Below are 20281 nucleotides of genomic sequence, written 5' to 3'. Positions count from 1 at the left end.
ACTTAATTTGTTCTTGTTGAGATGACATGATACAATCTAGTAAAGAGTGGTTAGTTACCTGGACTCACAAAATTCACAAGATCACATTAGATGTCAAATTGCAGGAAAAAATCGCTGGAGTTTTAAGAGGCAGACAGCTACACACACACACCACGTGTATGGTATCGCTATTTATTGTGGTTTAACCTGTCAAGGACAAAAAACGTACAGAAAATTCTGCATCAAGCCTTGTAATCATAGCTTTCTTACTTTTGTTAAGCCTGGTGGTGTGATGGCTAGTGCTGTTGCCTCACAGCAAGAAGGGACTGGGTTCAAATCCACAATCTGGCTGGTTTGCAGTGTGTAATTAGAGTTAGGTTAACTGGTGATTCTAAATTACCCATGAATGTAAGTGCAAATGGTTGTTTGTCTCTATGAAATCATCAACCCCCATATTGGTTCATTAGTAGTTGTTCAAACAACAAGATTTCATTGTGTTTTCCTAAAGTTTTTCACTTGTGTAGAATGAATTAAAACAAATTTCACTTTACATACTTCAACAAATTACTTCAAGTCAATGTAAGTATACTACGTTGATCCAACGTAATCTGGTTACATTAAACCACCAAATGCCAAATGTGTTGGTTTGACATGGTCAAAAATAGGTAATTGTACTTGGTTAAATCGCGTGGAAAAAGGTGCCATGATTAAATTGTGTTCATCCAACAACAGATTTTTTTGAGTGTGGAACCACTAAGGCTCAAGCTTGCCATGAAACTCTGTCCACAGTGAAGCCAGTCTACGTTGCCATTTACTGTCCACATAGACAAGCCAAAGAAAAGTTTCGGGGAGAAAAGATAGAGCTAGTGGGCCACAGTGAAAAGATGAATGTGGAGATTTCAAGAAGAGTAACTGAACACAGTATTACAATAACACTCAGATGTAAAGCAGAGCTGACAATCTTGTAAAATCTCGAACAAACTCATGAACACCAACTGAGACAGCAAGACAGAGGGTATGTCCACACAATAAATGAGCAGTAATGTAATGCTGGTGTCACATGAAAGAGGAAAAAGGAAGCATGTTCTCATTACACTGAAAGCATTACTAGATATGTCATGCTCAGAGCTCTATGAAACAGTAACGTAAGGGTACGTTAAAGGCACAAAGCAGATACTTGCCACTTTATAGTTTTCTGCAGACCGGATGGCTCTAGAATACGATAGCATATAGACCCAGGACTGCGGACCAGCTAGAATCTAAACTAATTGGATAACTTTCAATGGAGGACCCAGTTAATGTAGCACTTTTTTAGTATAAAAGTACTGAAACAACTGAGAGTGAATTGGATGTTTGGGGACCAGGATCATTCAGCTTCAACTATTTGGACCAATTTTCCAGAAACTCTTGGAATTCCTCTCACATGAAACATTCAACAGGACACTGTCCTTGGTACTGAAATTGGAAAATCTATTAAATCTGTCCAGAAGTGCTAAAAGATGAGAGCCTAAACAATTTCTCAGATGGAGTCAAAAACTCAATGTAAACAACTCTAACCGAACAAAACAGGGATCTGTCAGCGCATTACAGTGCAATGCCAAAGTGTACAACTTATCAACACATCTTTAAATCTGTCATCAGATCAAAACAAGAGGGTTCAGTCTCTGTCTCTCTCTCTCTCACACACATACACACACTAAATCTGCTGTTGGGGAGCTATTGTATAAGATTCCCAGTGCCAGATACTGCCGGGTGAACACGCAGAATATCACGGAGACTTTGAAAGTGTGGAATGCCAGCTATGACACATGTGCACACATGCACACTTGGCTTCATGCTGAAAACCCAAACACCTCATAATGACAGATGTTGCACCCTGGGGTGCTGCTGGGGGGTGAGGGGGATCATCTGTTTTCAGACACCGTTCCAAAACGCATGCGAAGAAATGAAAAAAAGCACAGAAAATCTTAAAGGTTTCATCTGTGAAAGGAGGCACGATTGTATCGCGGCATCTCAAAAAGAATCGCGAGACAACAGCAAGAAAAGAGCTCATGTCTGATGCTTGACGTAAAAACAGAAATACACAGTTTTGGAGTGAAGAAAAGGTTTATTATTACTGCTATAAGGCACTTTTGATCTTTGACAAATGAAATGTTTGACATACAGCAGCTTTCAGGATTGTACCAGATGTTTTCAGAGAGTACTACCTCTGTTTGTTTTACACTCTATGGAAAAAAAGTGAAAATGAGCTGACTTTATCTTTTCTGAAGGTAACACTTAAAGAAGCTCCAGAATCTGGTTGGTTGGTATTGTCTGAAATACCTCCAAACAACATATATAACATGACAGAAGCACAGATATTCTTGTCAAACCACAAAACAAAATAATTTACTAATACTTAAAGAAAAAACTGCTTAGAAATTATGAACATAATTGACATTTGTAGTGTTTCTCAGTGTATGTAAAGCACCTTTAACATTCAGCACCACTTAACAGATTAGGAAACTCAAAGTCACATGAGGGCGTTTTGTGCGTACACCAGCATCTTAATTGACAAGTTTGCCCACTCACTGCATTTAGGTACAAAACAACAACACTGTATTAAGACATTTGATTTTCTTTCCAGAAAAACAAACAGAAGTTAGACATCCAAGGAAACAACAAAATAAAATCCAAGAAAATGGACTCTTCTATACCCAGAAAAAAGTTGACACAAGTAGAGGATGTATGATATACATATATATGGTTGTAGGGCATGGTCTTTGGCATATGACACACGTGCAAATGCAGCATAATGCTAGTCTAATGGTCCACTAATCCTCCCTCTTCTTCCATGTTGCTTTGATGCGGATCAGCTGGGAAGAGAAAGAAATTGTTTCCTGCCAGTGGCTCAGGTTTAGATGAGCCTTATGGTGAATGCATGGAGCCCATGCTCCTGAAAACAGAGCAGGGAGCCTGGGAACAAAAAAACAAAAACAAAGATGTTTGCAGGGCCTCTGAGCCTGGAGACGCAGCAAAGTCCCAGCAGCCAGTCGATGTAACGAACTGTACTGTCAATAGCTGCTTGTGAAATATGTAAAGTGAAACAATGGCAGCTTCTTCAGAAGCATTTATATGATACAGATGAGATGATACCCACGAGAATAACGTTGGGGAGCATGCTCAGAAGAGCCCAGTGATCTCCTCCGTGACCGGGTCAAGGTCAATGTCGTAGAAACAGGGTCGTGTGGGCAGGCCAGGCATTGTGCTCATCTGAGGGAAAACACATCAGAGAAGAACCCATATTTGAACTATTATAAATCTAATTTTGATCTATTTAATTTTAATTATGTCAATCATTTACTGTAATCATGTATCAAACAAAGAGTTTGATGAGAAGTCACCAAAAAAAATGCATATATGGAAATATCAGACCACAGAATTAAGAGAATAATAACACTGCTAATCAAATGCTAGAGGTGGATTTATAAGCTACTGAATTAATGGATGTACTTAAAATCCTTTTTATGTGACAATCCACGTTTGCTAGAAATCAAAAAGGTGCTCAGATGACATTAAACTCATCAACAAACAATAGAATTTGAAAAGAAAAAAAAGAATATGTCTGTTGTCTACTATTATCCTAATCTAGTCGAATTTCAAGAAAGCTTTTAATGAGTGGACATATCCGAGGAAGCACACGCAGCTGGTACAGATCTTCTCATGAAACTGTCAGTGGCCACAAAAATCAGATAAGAAGGTAAAATTACAATCTATATAATGACCTCACATTAAGGCCGTCACCACAACACAGCTGCTCTACACCAAAACACCATCTGCCAACATTTAGCATCACAACTTGTGTAAATTAGACAGAATAGGGTCATTCCACACAAGCTCGATAACTGTAATCTAGACTTAATTTAACTCAAGGTTAGCGGTGATGAATACGCCCGCAGAAAATGGCAGCTTTGTTTTTACTGTTGTCAAAATATAAACGAAAAGAGGTCCTGCAGGTACGAGACAGTTAATAAGCGCTATGTGAAGTCAGAGAGAATCACAGTTTTGATTTGGGCATTAAGAAGCTCAACTGAGATATATCTTAGAGTTTTAAAAATAGAAAAACATAAACGGAAAAATGTTTAGAGGGCCTTGTAATTATTTTACATTAAAAGGTTTTGATCCATCACATCTGCCAGAAAGACTTCGTGTTTAAGTTTCTGAATGACAATGAGTCAACAGAGGAACCGTCCTGTTAATCCTGATCATGTCTACAGTGCAACGAGAAAGCTTGTGTCAGTTACAGAGCATCACGTGGAAGTACATTGAGACTGACTCTAGAAGAAGAAAAGAAACATAAGAGGCTGGAAATGCTGCCAAAAGAAATTTGACATTATCATGGTTCACGAGATGATGACATCAAGCTATCTAAGCAACTAATTAAAAGTTATTTAGTCAGGTCTGGGTCTCTGTTACATAGTCGGGGGGGAGAAGGGCATGTTTTGCACAGTTCAATGGATCAAAGACTCCTATGTGACTCATAAACTCCTTTTACTCTCTCAAAACCCAGCCGGTTCATCCCGTCCAGACTCAAAAGTAAATTATCTTGCTCATTAGACAGACAGCGACATTCTTTGCATACCTCCCTTCTTCTGACCCAGGAGCAGTTTTATGGACCCACAAGTGGGAATTAAACAGGAGGAAGTGGGCAGTGAGCTTCCTGTCTGAGGAAACATGGCTCTGCATACTTGCAGAAGCACAAAACAAGGAGAACGTGCCTTCGCAATCTCACAGAGCGGATAACAATTCCTCAAATATGACTGCTGTGACATGGGCGTGTCCTTTAAAGTCCACCGTCAATGCTTACATCCCAAATGAATCCAACTAAGAGGTCCCAATGCTCTTTCAGTTGCCAAAATGAAACAGAGAGGGACCATTAACAAATAAAATAAGGTCAAAGTTCTTTAAAAATCCAATAACATGATCAGTGTAGCCGTTCTCCAACATATTATTAAAAGTTCTCTGTCCATGCATCCATGGGAAACAGGATCTACAAGGCTAAGAGGAGTTGGTCAGGTAGTTTGTGGCGTTCCCACTTTTGGTCAGGGAGCAGGTGCTGCCCCAAATGAGGGAGTTGAACTATCTTGAGGCCTTGTTTACGGCTGAGGGGAGAGTGAAGACTGACAATGGTTTGGTGTGGCGTCCGAAGGACACTGCACCAACGAATTGCGTTTGAGAGAGAGTGAAGCGTAGAAGAAAAGATGTCACTCTACCGATCGATCTACATTTATACCCTCACCTTTGGCCACAAGTTCTGGGTAGTAATGGAAAAAAGAAGATTACAGATAGAAGTGGTGGAAATGCAGCTTCCTTTGAAGGGTGGCCGGGGTCAGCTTTAAAGCTAGGATGAGGATTGGATTGGTTCACCAGTTGAGGTGAATGTTCTGGGAAAGACCCAGGAAAAACTGGCGAAATTACACTGAGGGAACCCCTTGGTGTCCCCTGGATGAGTTGGAGGAGGTGGCTAGGGAGAAGGAAGGCTAGGCTTCTCTAGTTAGACTTTAATCCTGGCAACTGGGCCTTGGATAAGCAGCATAAAACTGATGGATGGACAAAAAACGTACACCACTGCTATGCTACTGAGTTATGGTTAGGCTAATTAAAATACATGATCGTTCTCAATTAAATGACATGTTGGTGGTCTCTTTGCTGCCTGATTTGGATTATTGAAAAAGTTGTACAGGACTTGAATGACAATTAAATATTTTTCAGGGGTGGAGTGCGGGGGGACTTTCACTTTAACTGCAGCATTTACTGCTCCAGTCACTTCATGCCTTTCTGTTTATACCACCTCCTTTGCTTTGCTTCTAGCGCTACCAATATCTAATCTAATAAAGGAAAAGCTCCGCAAAAATCATCATGCGATATCAAAAAAATATTTTTCTGTCTACATTCCTTGCCTACATTCCTCACCAATTTGGATAATAGTTCTGGAAATCCCCCCTCCCCCTAAAAAAAATAATAATAATTTGGGTTATTGTTGGATGTTTTGATTATAACTATGTAGACTGATGAGTAGAGTTAATTGGCTAAAGAAGGAATGTTTCTCTCTGTGAACAAACATAATAGATAACAAATACTTTATTTATCCCAAAAGATTGGAATTATTGTGTTATAGCAGCCAAAACATGAAAATAACTTGTAATAACATTAATATAACATAAAAATATAAAAATGTTAAAATCTAATAGGACACACTAAGAAGCCTAAATCTAAAGGGAATGCAGGTAGTGTGACATATGTGAAACATCTGTCCTTACAATCATAAGAAAACATTTTGAAATACTTAATACTTAATGATTGGATAAATGTGCACTTTTTTTGCAGCCACAGAACATAGACGGCTTGCACTCACTGATTCAGCCTTTAACTCCTCTGTATAGAGAAGTATTGTAGGGTCAAATGTGAGGCAGCCCTCACATTTGGGTCAAACTGGGTCATGCAGCAGGACAATGATCCCAAGAACAGCAGCAAGTCTACAACAGAAGGGCTGACAAAGAAAAGGTGCTGCAGTGACCCAGACAAAGTCCAGAGCTCAACCTGACTGAAACAATGTGACAGAACCTCAGGAGAGCTGTGCATGACAGATATCTGCAAACCTCAATCAACTGAAGCAATGTTGTAAAGAAGAGTTGGCCAAAATTCTCCACAATGACATGAGAGACTGATCAAATCATACTGAACGGCTGAGCTGAAACAGAGACAGTGTTCACTCACTATGTGTTAATAGACCTCTCTGCATTGAATCATATCTGGTATTAATCTCTGTCTCTCTTCCACAGCATGTCTTTATCCAGTCTTCCTTCTCTCACCCCAACCAGTCGCAGCAGATGGCCAGGCCCCTCCCTGAGCCTGGTTCTGCTGGAGGTTTCTTCCTGTTAAAAGGGAGTTTTTCCTTCCCACTGTCGCCAAAGTGCTTGCTCATAAGGGGGTCTTATGATTACTTCGTTTTTCTCTGTATGCATTATTGTAGCGTCTACCTTACAATATAAAGCGCTTTGAGGCGACTGTTGTTGTGATTTCGAACTGTATAAAAATTTTTAATTTAACTGAATTGAATTCGGTAAGTATTCTGCACACACATTTAATTAATATTTTTTATCAGGTATGAAAAACAGAACAAACATTTGTGATGTCCAATATGTACCTTGAGGCATCGATTGCACATCTGATACTGAAATTACCATATTTCCGCACTATGAGGTGCACTTAAAATCCTTTAATTTTCTCAAAAATCGTCAGTTCCCCTTATAATCTGGTGCCCCTTATGTATGAATTCTGGTTGTGCTTACTGACCTCGAACTAATTTTATGTGCGACACGGCGCTCAAACATCTGTCAAAAATGTTTTAGTACGACTTCGTAAGCTACGAAGCCGCACCGCTTGATGGATTTTTGGAGCATTATGGCTACTGTAGTCAGGAGCCTCGCTGAGTAATCTGGGTCCAAAACTCAGTCTTCTTCAGGTCCCAAACTCAAACTTACACTGCAGCATCACCGAAAGTTAAAAACTGTCAAAATTCTTTCAACTTTGATAAAATGATCAGCATTGCTGCTTTACCAGGTGCAACAATTAAGTTTAACATCCAGGCATCCACGAAAACAGAATTTATTAAATTTAACGGAGTTAGCCGTTAGCAGGAAGTTAGCTCGCTAGTTTCCACCTAAAACATGATATAGCATGTTCTGACTGAGAGATTTCTGAAAAAATTAAAACGTACAGCTCTGCTATCACTTCCAACGTAAATGAAGACAGAAAACTAAACAGCAGTGACTTTTATAGGGTTACTGAAATTGGACTAGCTGGTATATAATGATGTACTATGTGATTGCTAGCAACACCGCTATGTTAGCATAACATAAACACAGTGAAGCTGGAGGATGAACTCTAACTTTTTTCCACTGATAAAAGTTAACGTGAGGGTTCGCATGGCAGGATGCTGTAAACGGACCAAACTTCAGTCAGGAGAACAACTGAGATAATCCATCCACAATATGAGGTTAGTCATTAATATACTGCAACAACATGGGAATAGAGAGAATTCAAAATTAATGAATTAATGTTACAGAAGTGGAGGAAACAAGAAGAATGAGTTGAGCAAATTTTAACTTATCTGTCTTTTGTTTCGCTTAATGCGCCTTATAATCCGGTTCGCCTTATGTATGAAAACAGACCCGTTTGTCGACAGTGCGCCTTATAATCCAGTGCCTTGTGGTCCAAAAAAATACGGTAGGCTTTAAAAATCAGATCCATTTGGATTTAATAGGAAGCTGTTCTTGATGTAATTTGATATTTTTGGTACTAAAATTAACCTTTTAGTGGAAACCCCCGGCCCGATAAAATCTCATTTTAACTTGTCCACCTGTAGGATTTACTCCACCACCCTCTAAACTTTATAGAAATGTGTGTGCCTACATTAAATACACTAATTATAAGGCTTATCATTGATGAATCTCACTTTAGCCATGGATCTCTGCATTAACCAGAACAAGAAGCCATGTTTTGGAAAATCGTTTTGTTCCATATTCAAATATTAAATTATTTTTCCTGCCCTAGCTAGCGTGCATGCTCCTCATGTCATAACAATCAGCTGATAAATAATGAACAGAAGCATCCGATTAAGGGCTTCCATTCAGAAAAAACAGACATATGACATGTGATTAGAAATCGTTACGGGGGAAAACTCTGTCCCTACAACTCTAGACTGCTTTTGTGATGACTTCTGTGTACAAATGCAAATGTTTTCCATTCCTGTAGTAGAAAGCAAAGCTGCAAGGAATAAATTCATCCCCTTGTTCTGCAACAAAATCCCAGTTTCACTTTATTTACTTGAATGAAAGACTACAAAATGTCAGCTCACAGGAGGAGGCAAATCAAACCTTATTTAAAAATATCAATTCCGATTCACAAGTAAAAGGTCCTTTCACTTTTCTTGTCCTTGAATGAAATATTGGGCAGCACATTTAAATATAAAAAGGTAATAAAAAGTGTATGAAAACCTTTCAAAGTGATGAAAGCAACAAAAGATGTGCTGTTCTGCCAGTCCTCCTCTCAAGCCTGAGAACAAGTTGGCACTCGCAAAAACACATAACACTCCGTGGCTAAAGTTGGAAAGCCCATTCAGGCAAATAAGTCCCTTCATTATGCCCAAACACAATGTGCCTTTGTTGGGGAAAGCCCTGGAGGAGACAATGTAGCTGGTTTTTTACCCCCCACTGGTTTTGGAGAAGTGTCTCGGTCAACAAGCAGCAGAGTTTGAAAAAGTACTGAGAAGATTATGAAATCTAAAAGACCAAAAAACACTTGTGTCAATTTATAATTTAATAAGTGAAGTCCATAACAGTAAATCTTTAAAAGTCACACAGATTCTCCACAGTTTATTTGGTTATTGAGTAATGGGGTTTTTATTAAAGCTGTTTTCATTTTAAGATTTATGGTTCATCTGTGTCTGATAGAAATCAATGGATAAAATGTGAAGAACAGATGAGATTTAACAAGTTTTAGATAGGGCTGTGTGATATGACCAAAATCTCATATCCCGATATAAGAATTCTATCGTCCCGATAACGATATAAATCACAAAACTGTAACATATTCTGTAAATTCTGTGAATCTCGGGCAGCTCGACTTGCGGGAAGTGTTTCCAGCTGCGCATCATGTACCTGGAGTCGAGTGTTTTAACCGATGCATGAAACTATACATCTAGTCTAAGTCTAAGGTTTATTTTTTAGCACCTGGCGGCTCTTTTTTTTATTTTTTTTTACTTCTCATCCGTAAATAATCTGCTCTTTCACGTGATTCAGTTTATTTTGAAAAGTCTCAACAGGATCTTGAGCTTTATTGTGAAAGGTTTATGTGGAACATAAACAAGCGGACACGCGATGGTGTTACCGTCGTTGTTGCTAACGACAACGCATAAAAACAGGGGCTTGTCCGTCTGTAGTTTAGTTATATTAAATAAAGGAGAAAGAGAGAACTTGAAGAAATTAATATAGCCACTACAGTGACCATCAAAACAATGAAAAAATATTGCTGTAAACAGTTTATTTTGCAACACCACAAAACAAACAATAGTGTAAAATGAAACGATAGACGTTTTTATATCGTCATCCGATATCTATCGTTATATCGAACAGCCCTAGTTTTAGATCTAGTCTGAACTCTGAACCGTGCACTTTGGACTTCTTACGTTTTTTACGGACTACGGTGCATCCTGTTTGGGGCTAAAAAAACAGTATCACTGATTGTCAATGAATGACAAATCCTGTACAGGTTTTTTGTAAATGTGTGTGTACTTACAGGTTTTTATTTTTTCATGCCAAACTTTTTAAACTTTTAATCTTTAATTTTGAATCTTCTTCTGTGATGTACTTCAGGCTGCGTGCTTGCATAGATAAATAAAGCCAAGCTTGTAAATTGTCCTTCGTTTTGCCAAAGGTGTTCCATTGTTTGTGAACCTTTGTACATTTACTGCTTATTTGTGGTGTGTATGGTGTATTCATTCTAGGGGTGGGTTTTTAAAATCGATTCATCGATTAAAATCGATTCTGGCTTGGATAACGTAAAATCGATTCATTAAAATCCTGAATCGATTTTTTTAATATAAATTTATTTTACCCGAAATGCCAGAATCTCTGGTGAAACCTCACAAAATTTCAAGAACCACCAAACAGTTAAGACAGTAAATGAGAGCAGGTACACGGATTCTGCACATAGACTTAAACACAGCGCGACCCGAATTCGATCAGAATCAGTTAGATGTCACCTTTCTCACAGTCGGGGCTGAAAGCCGACAGCTCGCTGATTCTGATCTGTCGGCGGGTCCGCGCTTTGTGTTCACGCCCTTTATGCGCTGATTCTAAAGCTGTTAGTTTGATCTCTCTCCAAACAATATTGAATAAACATCGTCATGAATTCACTCTGACTTTTACTGTTTTGCTTCCACCACGATGCACAGCTCTCTCTCTCTCTCCCTCCCCCTCTCTCTCTTTCTCTCTCTCTCTCCCTCTCCCTCTCTCTCTCTCTGTGTACTTCAAGAACAGTTTCCCTTTCTTCATTATTCGCTTGCTTGTTATGCACAAGTCTACTGTTGTTTACAGCGCTGTCAGCCGCTGTTTTTTTCCCTTTTACATTCTTCCGAAAAGAAAACCTCATTTCTGCTGTTCAATACTGAACAAATTTAAACTTTTTAAAATTATTCAAAATGCAAAACGCTTAGCCGTGTCTCTAATAAAACCGCTGTAACTTCAGAGGTAATGTTCATATGTTGATTAATGGTTTTCTTTCGTTTTTGATGTACTGCAGAATATTTTTATAAAATCCCAGGCCAGGAAAATCTCCTTCATGTTTTTCTGTGTTTTATCTTCAGCTACTTTGACACAAAGGCCTCTGCTGTGACGCTTACACCTGTGATAAAGTCTTGCGTGTGTCAGCTTCCTTTTTATTGATACAAAAATATGTAAATGTACTGATCTGAATTATAATATTTCTGACTGTCAAAATTTCCCAGATTTAAATCGAATCGAATCGAATTAAATCGAATCGTGGATCGAATCGATTCGGGACCTTGTGAATCGGAATTGAATCGATTCTAGAAATCAGTGACGATACCCAGGCCTAATTCATTCTAATGCTACATGTATACTACCATAGACGCATCTGTTCATGTAGGTTTGCTGCCTTGATGATGAAGAACTGAATAATGCGTTTAATGACGCTGTGCAACTTGATCAATCTCTGCCTCGTGTCTAATTTAACTTTAGTAAAGCTGCAGTTGAGGCACAGGTCAATTACCAGATAAATACATTTACTGGACCTGTTGGCCGGCAGGTCATTAAGATAACAGAGTTATCCAAAATTAATGAAAACTGAAACAGACAGCTGTTTTTTGCCATCACTGGACAAGAAAATCCATAATAATCTTTCAGCACACAGGGAATCCTGTGCCATTACTGGGCTTTTTAAAATAGAAACTCTACACTAAGATTGGAGCCAATCACAGGTTTTGTCAGGCGAGTTCAGGTAAGTTCTATGAAGTAGCAAGAAGAGCAAAAAATTCCAGATCGGAAGTAAGATGGTGTGGTGTGATTAAACAGAAGACTTTAACCTGGGAAAACAGGGTTCGATTCACAGGTGCAGCATGTATGAAGCACGTGTAGTAGGGATGTGGGCGACAAGTCAGCTGAATGCTAGATGCTGCAATTCCACCGTCCACTATCCAAGAATCCAGCCTGGACAGAAGCCTGCCCCCACCCTGAATGTTTAAGCCTGACTGTGGTCAGTTCTGGATGTTCTCCATCTTTTAAAGTAGTCTGGTCTTTTCTTCTTCCTGTTTAAACAACTAGTAAATTAGTCACCAGGAACATCCTAGTGTGTATCTAAGAAGCTGCTTTCGGTTGATACGTTATTCACATGGGGTTGCTGCAGCAAGAGGCTCCACGTATTTGGGTTGGCAGATATTTTCTTTAAATGCCAGATGCCTTTGCTGACCAAACCTCAATAGGATTTGTGGCTCCTTCCAGCATCAACCTGGGGATCTTTTGCTTGTTAGGTGAATGCGTAGACCACTACAACTACTGCTTATGGGTGGGGCTTAGAAGAGAAAAGGGGGCACTGCAGGAGATCGACTCGTATTGCATGCTGCAGCTTTAGGGCTAACTGCTATATCTGTTGCCTTTCTTAGAATTGATAAGAAATCTTTAATCATCAACCATCTTTAAAGTTTAACCAGAGAATATTCAGCCAAGGAGGGCGTTTCTATAAACCTGACTGGTTTAGGGTGTAATGATTCAGTGAAAGCAATTCTAACAGGATATGAATTCCAAAGACATCTATTGTTCCGCTTGCAACTCCTCCCATACATATCTGGAGAATCAAATCAGTGCCTTCCTGACTCTTCACCCTGCAGACCCCTAACCTACCCATCGATCTAAAACCCCGCCATCCTCCTTCTTATTATCTTGACTGAGAGCTTTTCACCTCTTTCCGTGAAGGGAGAATTGAGTTCTTAGCTGTAATCAGAGCTAAGGCATCGGAAGTCCCCTGACAGTTCTATCGAAGAAATTATCTCATGGAGGTTTCTTGACTTTTTTCTTAATAAAGCCATTTTAAACAAAATAGCACAATTTTAACTGTGCCAGAGCAACAGGTGCTAACATGAAAATCATGCAGCGATTAGAAATGGTGTAATCTTTAAACTATTAAAAGTTTCAGTCTTGGGTCAGTGTGTCAAGCAGAAGCTAAGCCAACGAGTTCAGAGGACAAACAAAGAACTTTCTTTGGGTTAGAAGTCATAGTTCAAGAGATGTCAGTGTGCCAGTGGCTCCATAGGCAGCAGCACATCAAAGGCAGGTTGTGGAAAGTGGAGAGATGCCACAACCCTACAAGATGCCTTTCCAAGCATGGCCAGCGTCTCACACCTCTGGCCCAGCCTTTCAAAGCCAGGCCCTGAGGGCACACTGGTGAAACAGCGGGAGCCAAAGCACTCAGGAAGCCGCTTCCTTCCTGCCTGCCCAGCCCATCATCAAGCAAAAGGCTCTAGCCAGCCTTGTTTGCTCTAAGTAGGACTACATGGCTCAGGGAAAGCAACAGAGAGGACCAAAATCACACACACTCTCCGGGGACGAACTCGAGGGAGGAAGGAATTAACATTGACAGATGAATTAGCACATTCAAGGAACAATAATCCTACACACCCACCGAACCCTTGAAGATCAGAATGAGCTTCAAGGGTTGGAGAATGGAGATATTAAGCTTTGGCAAGGTTAAGGAACGGTGTCATGTTAACAAAATTAAATTGAACATTCTTCAAGAAAGAAGCAGCTGCACAGGCAAACGTGTAGGCACGAGAAACAAGAAAACACTTGTGGTGTGATTTCTGTGCAGACGTCTGCTTTACAGCCTACATAAAGCTGGTCCAAGTTTTCTCTGTAAGTGACACCAAATGCACTTTCTTATCACCTCTGTGCAGTATTGTGAAGCCAATCACTTTCAAAAAGCTCTGTGACTTCGCGCTATGAGGCATGGACCAAGACGTCAACGTTAACCTGCTGCAGACCACGTACCGTTCCCACTAATGGGTAGATGAAGCCAGCTCCAATGCTGGCACGGACATCTCTGATTGGCAAAACAAATCCAGTGGGTGCCCCCTTCTTGTCGGGCATGTGGGACAGGGACAGATGGGTCTTGGCCATGCAGATGGGCAATGAACCATAACCCTTGTAAAAGGCAAAAGAGAAATAGTCATTGTGTGACCTTGTCACAGAGGAAAGAGAAATGAGATGAGTCAGTTACTGCAGCGGCAGTGAGCTCACTTGTTGATGGTAATAATCTGTCTTGGTCTTGGCCTCTGGAGACAGCTCGATGTCATCGGCCCCGTACACTCTCTGGGCTATTGTTCTGATCTTCTCCACGATTGACATCTATCGGAAGGACAGCGCATCAAATGCAGGTGAACACACAACAGCTCTACACTCAAAGGGAAGTGAGGAAATTAGATTTGGTGAAGTGAACACATATCAGCGTGACATCAGAATCAAACACAGTTCAGCAAAATGAATGAAATATTTAAACTTTGAGCTCTTATCAGACATGTGATAGCTAAGAAAGCTGCCTTTATTCCTCTGTTAAATGAATGAATGAATGAATGAATGCTTTATTGGCCATATGCAGGTTGCCCCACAGAGGAATAGGACCCCCCCCGACTTACACACACAACAACAAGACATCACATGGGAATACAGTCGGAGACCGGCAGCGTTGAGAGAATAACACTGAAAAAATTACACAACATTGGGAAAAGTACAAGAGGAAAAAAAGAGACCTCTTCCCACGCTGGGCAACCTATGGGAGGACAGCATGAGAACAGGAAACAAAAAAACTCCTCTGCACAGAGAGCACATTAATGTCCACATCACAACATCAGAGCACATGACAAGCCACAGGGGATGGATATGGGGGTGGGGGGTGATTTGAAGGAACACAGCAGTCGTCCTGCACCATGCTTCTGACCTGGAAGACTGATGGCCTAATTTCTAATGCAAAACTGCCCGAGGTGTGGTTTGTAAACAAAGCCGACACATTCAGGTGTCATTAGATTAAAAAAAGAACGTTATATCTGATTCTCACTTGACACTACAAACCTTTGTTTTTCCTTTTTGGTCAAAAACATGTAATAACAGCGGATTTGAGCACTATGGCATCAACAGCTTATTAATGAGAAACATATAAAAACCATTTATAAACACATCTTTGACTTCTTTCTTCATCTCCTAAACTGCAGCTTGTCGCAGAATATCTCATCACTAATATATTCAGAATTTCAGCATCTTCGCTATGAGACACCATCACCTGCCAGGTGTATCGAGGTGCAGTTCTTCTGTATCATCCATCCGAGCTGCTAACTTGGAACTTTAGCAGGTATGGGATATTCTCACACTACCTTCTCTTCTGGCAAACATCCAAGCCTGAGGTTTTCTGTCTGACCTTCCCTCTAACTCGTCTAGTACATGGAATAATCAAAAGATTGAACACCTTATTATACAGCAGTTAAGGTTTGATTTATTAATTTAATATCCAATAAATCCTGTTGTTGAGAGCGCTTGCATGCAGGCACATGCTTACTGCTAATGGAGCCATGCACAAAGACACAAACAGCATAACAAGGTCAGTTAATTTAAGTCACAACCTCCTAGACTCGCTAACTCAAACCAGCTGATGTTTTTTTACTTCAACCTACTCTAGCTCCCAAAATCAACATAATTTACTAATTATCCAACACTGAAACAGAAGGAACAGGGATACCGCCTATCGTAGAGCAATAACTAAATAAAATTTCCACTACATTATCTGCACTCACCTCTGTGTTGTAGAGAAACTGGTAGTCGCTGGGTTTGCTGGCAGCCTCCTTCACAGCCTGGGCGAGCTCCGAGCAGCCTCTTCCACCCTGCGCCCAGTGGTTGCACGGCAAAGCGTCGGATGCGCCACACTCTTTCGCTATCTGACATACAAGGTCGATCTCTGCCTGGGTGTCTGTCCTAAAAGATCCGAGGAAAAAAGCACCATTAGCAGCGCGAAGCTGGCGTTTATATAAAATACAAATTAATCACAATTAGTAGCTATTTTAAAAAAAAAATATAGCCGTAATATACAACTTACTTGAAGACATTAACAGCAACCACGACCGGTACCCCAAACAGATGTACAATCTGGATCTGCTTCCTGAGATTGCTACGGCAGCCGCCAGCAACCAGGCTCAGGTTCTAGAGGTGGAAGAGAAAGAGGAAAGAGAGCAGAGGTAACAAACTGTTATTAAAAAACAAAACACATCTAACCCATAAAATGTGCCACAACTTGAACCAAAACATATTATAAATGTAATAGACGAGCTACACGTCCTGTAGCTTCATAACATCTGCGCTGCACAGTTTCTTACAAGGTGGATGTGTTCATTTGGCTTCTTTAACAGAATAAACAATACACAGGGCTGTGTTATATTATCCCGCCCACGATTACACCGGTATATTATGCAATATAAAAATGTCACATTGTGTCACATCTTTTCTACACGAGTTTAAGTTCAGGGGATGCCCAAGAGCTGCACATCAGTTACTTTAACATTCCCCAACAACCTGCAAATTATGCAAGAAAACGGTTCCTGTTAAAGGTGAAATCACGGCGTGAGGGAGGAGATACTATCATCTGTGACCTAAATGTAAGCAAAATACTCCACCAAGCATCGTTGGAGCACTTCCAAGTTGCACTCCATGAGGGAGGAAGATGGTAGAATGGAATTTATTGATTCAGCTACATGGTGGAAAACCAGAGCTTTCAGCAGGTGGTTAAAAACCTGTTACACTTATATCGTGATAGAATTTCAAGGCCATATCCCTCACTCCGAGTACTATATAAGTCAGAAATAAGTACTTAAATGGTTTGCAGAAATCTTACATGCTAATTGTGTCCTGTGGATCTTTGTTCTATGAAAACACTCAGCCCCCGCCAAAAAGAAATTCCTGTCTTACTTAATACTGAAATTATTCTGTGTCATAATAAAAATACAAAAAACCCCTAAAAGATAACAAATGAGATGGAGAAAGTTTTCCTGCATCTTCAGCTCACCAGTGGAAAAAATGCTAAAGATTCTTGTGTAACTGATAAGCAGTTTACAGAGATATGATTTAAAGGGCATGACAGGAAATCTGTGATTCTAGTGGGAGCTTCATTTAAATACATTAATGTCCTATTCACCATTTTGTATAAGTTGTTCAGGCTGATATAAAATGTCTCGTTACTAACACTTGTGTGCTTTGCATGTGATTGCATCATTATACTTGATCCGGTGATGTGTGCAGCAATTCAATAGCTCATATTGAACCGCATGCTACTACGTGCACACTGTAGTAGCTTCACGATAAGCTCCTATGCGACCAAAGTAATCTAATCTAGCACTATTTGTGTGTAGCCACAGGCTAAGAAGAGTAAGGCCATACAGGTCCCATAAATTCATTTCCTGAGCTCTGCTTTCCTCAGTACTTCTGGTTCTTATTACAGGCTTTACAGTTAACCTTAATTAACTGCTTCATTATTTACTCAGCTGAACCTGCCTGAGAGACCACTGATTTTGGCCAGATACAGCCGCACATGCACACACACACACACACACACACACACACACACACACACACACACACACACACACACACACACACACACACCAAAAGAATCCCGACTCCACTTTTGCTTAAGTCTACATAGTAGAAACCGACGGCAAATGTTCTCTTAATACATCAAATGCTTCTAATCACGGTTGTTGGCAGCAGATTTATGCAGGTAGATGGAGATTTAAATGTCAGTGGGAATGCAGCTGAAAGCTTGAGGTGGACTGGTTCAGTACAATCTAGAGATGGACCGATCCGATATTACGTATCGGTATCGGTCCGATACTGACCTAAATTACTGGATCGGATATCGGAGAAAAATAAAAAATGTAATCCGATCCATTAAATATCACGAAAGCACCTCACAAAACTTGCAACACGCCATAACTCGCCTCAGAACGTTAGCACGTCGGAGCAGTATGCATCACGTGATAGAGCGGCTGTGGCATGCGGGACCTGTCGGTGGTCTGGATAGCATTTGGAGCTTCGCTAGCAACCCGGCATTTCATCTCCGACAAAGTTATCCCGAGAGAAGTAAAGCAAGTGTGTAAGTCCATCTCTGAATGTTTGTAAAGCATTCCTGCGTTAAGCTTAACAAGCGATATATGGAGCGACTGCCTCTCCTGCTGCTACTTCAATCATGAAACTGCTTAACGATCAGCTGATCGGCTTTTCTGTCGCGAGTCTGTGTCTCTAGTTTGCTTTTGGCCCACTTTGCACCAGAAAGAGGAAACCAGCGGCTGAACACCCAAAGTTTTAATTTGATGTAAAATGAATAGAAGTCAATTACTGTATATAGTGACTATTAAGTCTAATATATATACCCTAGTAAGCTATAGTACTTTTTCCTTTGGGAAGGTACCATCTGTGCCGTCTGCAATTTTGTTGAAGAAAGATGTTGAATCTATTTAATATTTCTTGAAAAATAATTGATTTCTGTGCTTTTTTTTTTTCACACTGCATCAAATTAAGGTTGATTACGTTGATTAAGCATCATGAGGTGGAGCGTGAGGGGTGGTTCCCTATTTTTTATTTATTTATTTTTGTTGTTGCTGGGAGTTGGAACCCTATTAGTTAGGTTGCTTAATATTTATGCTAAGTACTCTTTAAAATACCAGAATAGGGAGGATGGTGTAGGTTTAAGTTTATTAGATTGATCAGTATTGCTGAACTATGAAATATTTTTTTTTGCATACAGGTATAACAGAATAGCTTTAGTGTAGTTGTTGTTTTAAACTTGAGTATGAACTTATACAAAATGCAGCAAGATATTTAAAAAAGCAGTTTTGTTGATTAAAAAACACTATATCGGATTCATATCGGTATCGGCAGATATCCAAATTTATGATATCGGTATCGGACATAAAAAAGTGGTATCGTGCCATCTCTAGTACAATCTCCAAGACCCTTTATTGCATCACATAAACATCTTATAAATGCTGTCAAATGACGTCTCCCTTCCATGATTTTTCTGGTTAATATTACACATGTTTGACACAGAGGAGAGACCAAGTATACATTAATACAAAGATGATGCACTGCTCTGTAAGTAGCCCTAATGTGTACAGTAAGCCCATTAGGAGCCAGGTCACAAAACAGCTGCATGAAGAGGAAGTGGGATCACCACCCACGGTCATGCTTCACTGCCATGGTAGTTTACTCAAAACACAGCACCAAGCACATCACCAAATAGAGTTATGTTAATGAGTGTAAATAGCCTTAATTCTCCTGAAAACATCCTGAACTTTCAGACTAAATACAATAAGGACAGATACAGATAACTATTTTATCCTAATTACAAGTGATGCCACGGGCCAATAATTACCTCCCATCCCCCATTATTTTACCACACTGCCTTTTTCTTTAACTCTCTTGTAACTCAATGCATTTAGGCATGTAGATGTGGTCAAGACGAGCTGCTGGCAGCATTAGAATGGGAAAGAAAGGTACTTTAAGTGACTTTGGATGTGGGTGCATGTTTGAGTATTTCAGAAACTGCTAATCTACTGGGACTTTTCCCACACAACCATCTCCAGGATTTGCTGGTTGGGAAAAAGAGAAAATATCCAGTAGGCAGCAATTCTCTGGGTGAAAATATCTTATTGATATCAGAGGTCAGAGGAGAATGGCCAGACTGCTTTGAACTAACAGGAAAGTAATATAAACTCAAATTACCACTCGTTATAATTAAAAAACGCAGAAAAATGCACAACATGTTGAAACATTGAAGCAGATGAGTTAAAGCAGCAGAAAATTACACTGGTTGCCACTCGTGCCAGCTAAGAACAGGAAAAGTAAGCTAAAATTGCACAGGGTCACCAAAATCGAACGACAGAAAGTTGGAAAAAAGCCTTGTCTGGTCTTGTCTGAGCCTCGAATTTTGCTGCCACATTCAGACTGCTGCGTCAGGATTTGGTGGGCACAACATAAAAGCATGGATCCCTCGTGCCTTGTGTCAAATGTTTAGGCTGGTGGTGATATATTTTCTTGGCAGAATTCGGACCTCTTACTGCCGACCATGCCTATCTCTTTAAGACTACAGTGTACCCATCTTCTCGTGGCTGCTTCCAGCAGGATAACGCACCATCGTGTCAACATGGACCAAA

At 40.1% G+C, this 20281-nt stretch overlaps 1 protein-coding gene across 1 annotated transcript in view; it reads right to left on the bottom strand.

The window, feature by feature from the left end:
* Nucleotides 1-2073: 2073 nt before the first annotated feature.
* Nucleotides 2074-20281, bottom strand: part of mthfd1l (methylenetetrahydrofolate dehydrogenase (NADP+ dependent) 1 like) — a gene marked incomplete at its 5' end in the record, with an annotated part of 46455 nt that continues 28247 nt past the window's right edge. Inside the window, 6 exons of the mRNA XM_080883919.1 lie at nucleotides 2074-2934; nucleotides 3119-3231; nucleotides 14082-14234; nucleotides 14331-14438; nucleotides 15875-16052; nucleotides 16174-16277. Of these exons, the coding sequence (XP_080740045.1) occupies nucleotides 3142-3231; nucleotides 14082-14234; nucleotides 14331-14438; nucleotides 15875-16052; nucleotides 16174-16277 (633 nt within the window). The 3' untranslated portion in view covers nucleotides 2074-2934; nucleotides 3119-3141. The remainder of the gene's footprint in view (nucleotides 2935-3118; nucleotides 3232-14081; nucleotides 14235-14330; nucleotides 14439-15874; nucleotides 16053-16173; nucleotides 16278-20281) is intronic.

This window comes from Rhamphochromis sp. 'chilingali' (assembly GCF_963969265.1).
Source record: "Rhamphochromis sp. 'chilingali' genome assembly, chromosome: 5".
Lineage (NCBI taxonomy): Eukaryota > Metazoa > Chordata > Actinopteri > Cichliformes > Cichlidae > Rhamphochromis > Rhamphochromis sp. 'chilingali'.
Note: the sequence above shows the minus strand (reverse complement) of the source record. Positions and strands in the feature narration are given on the sequence as shown.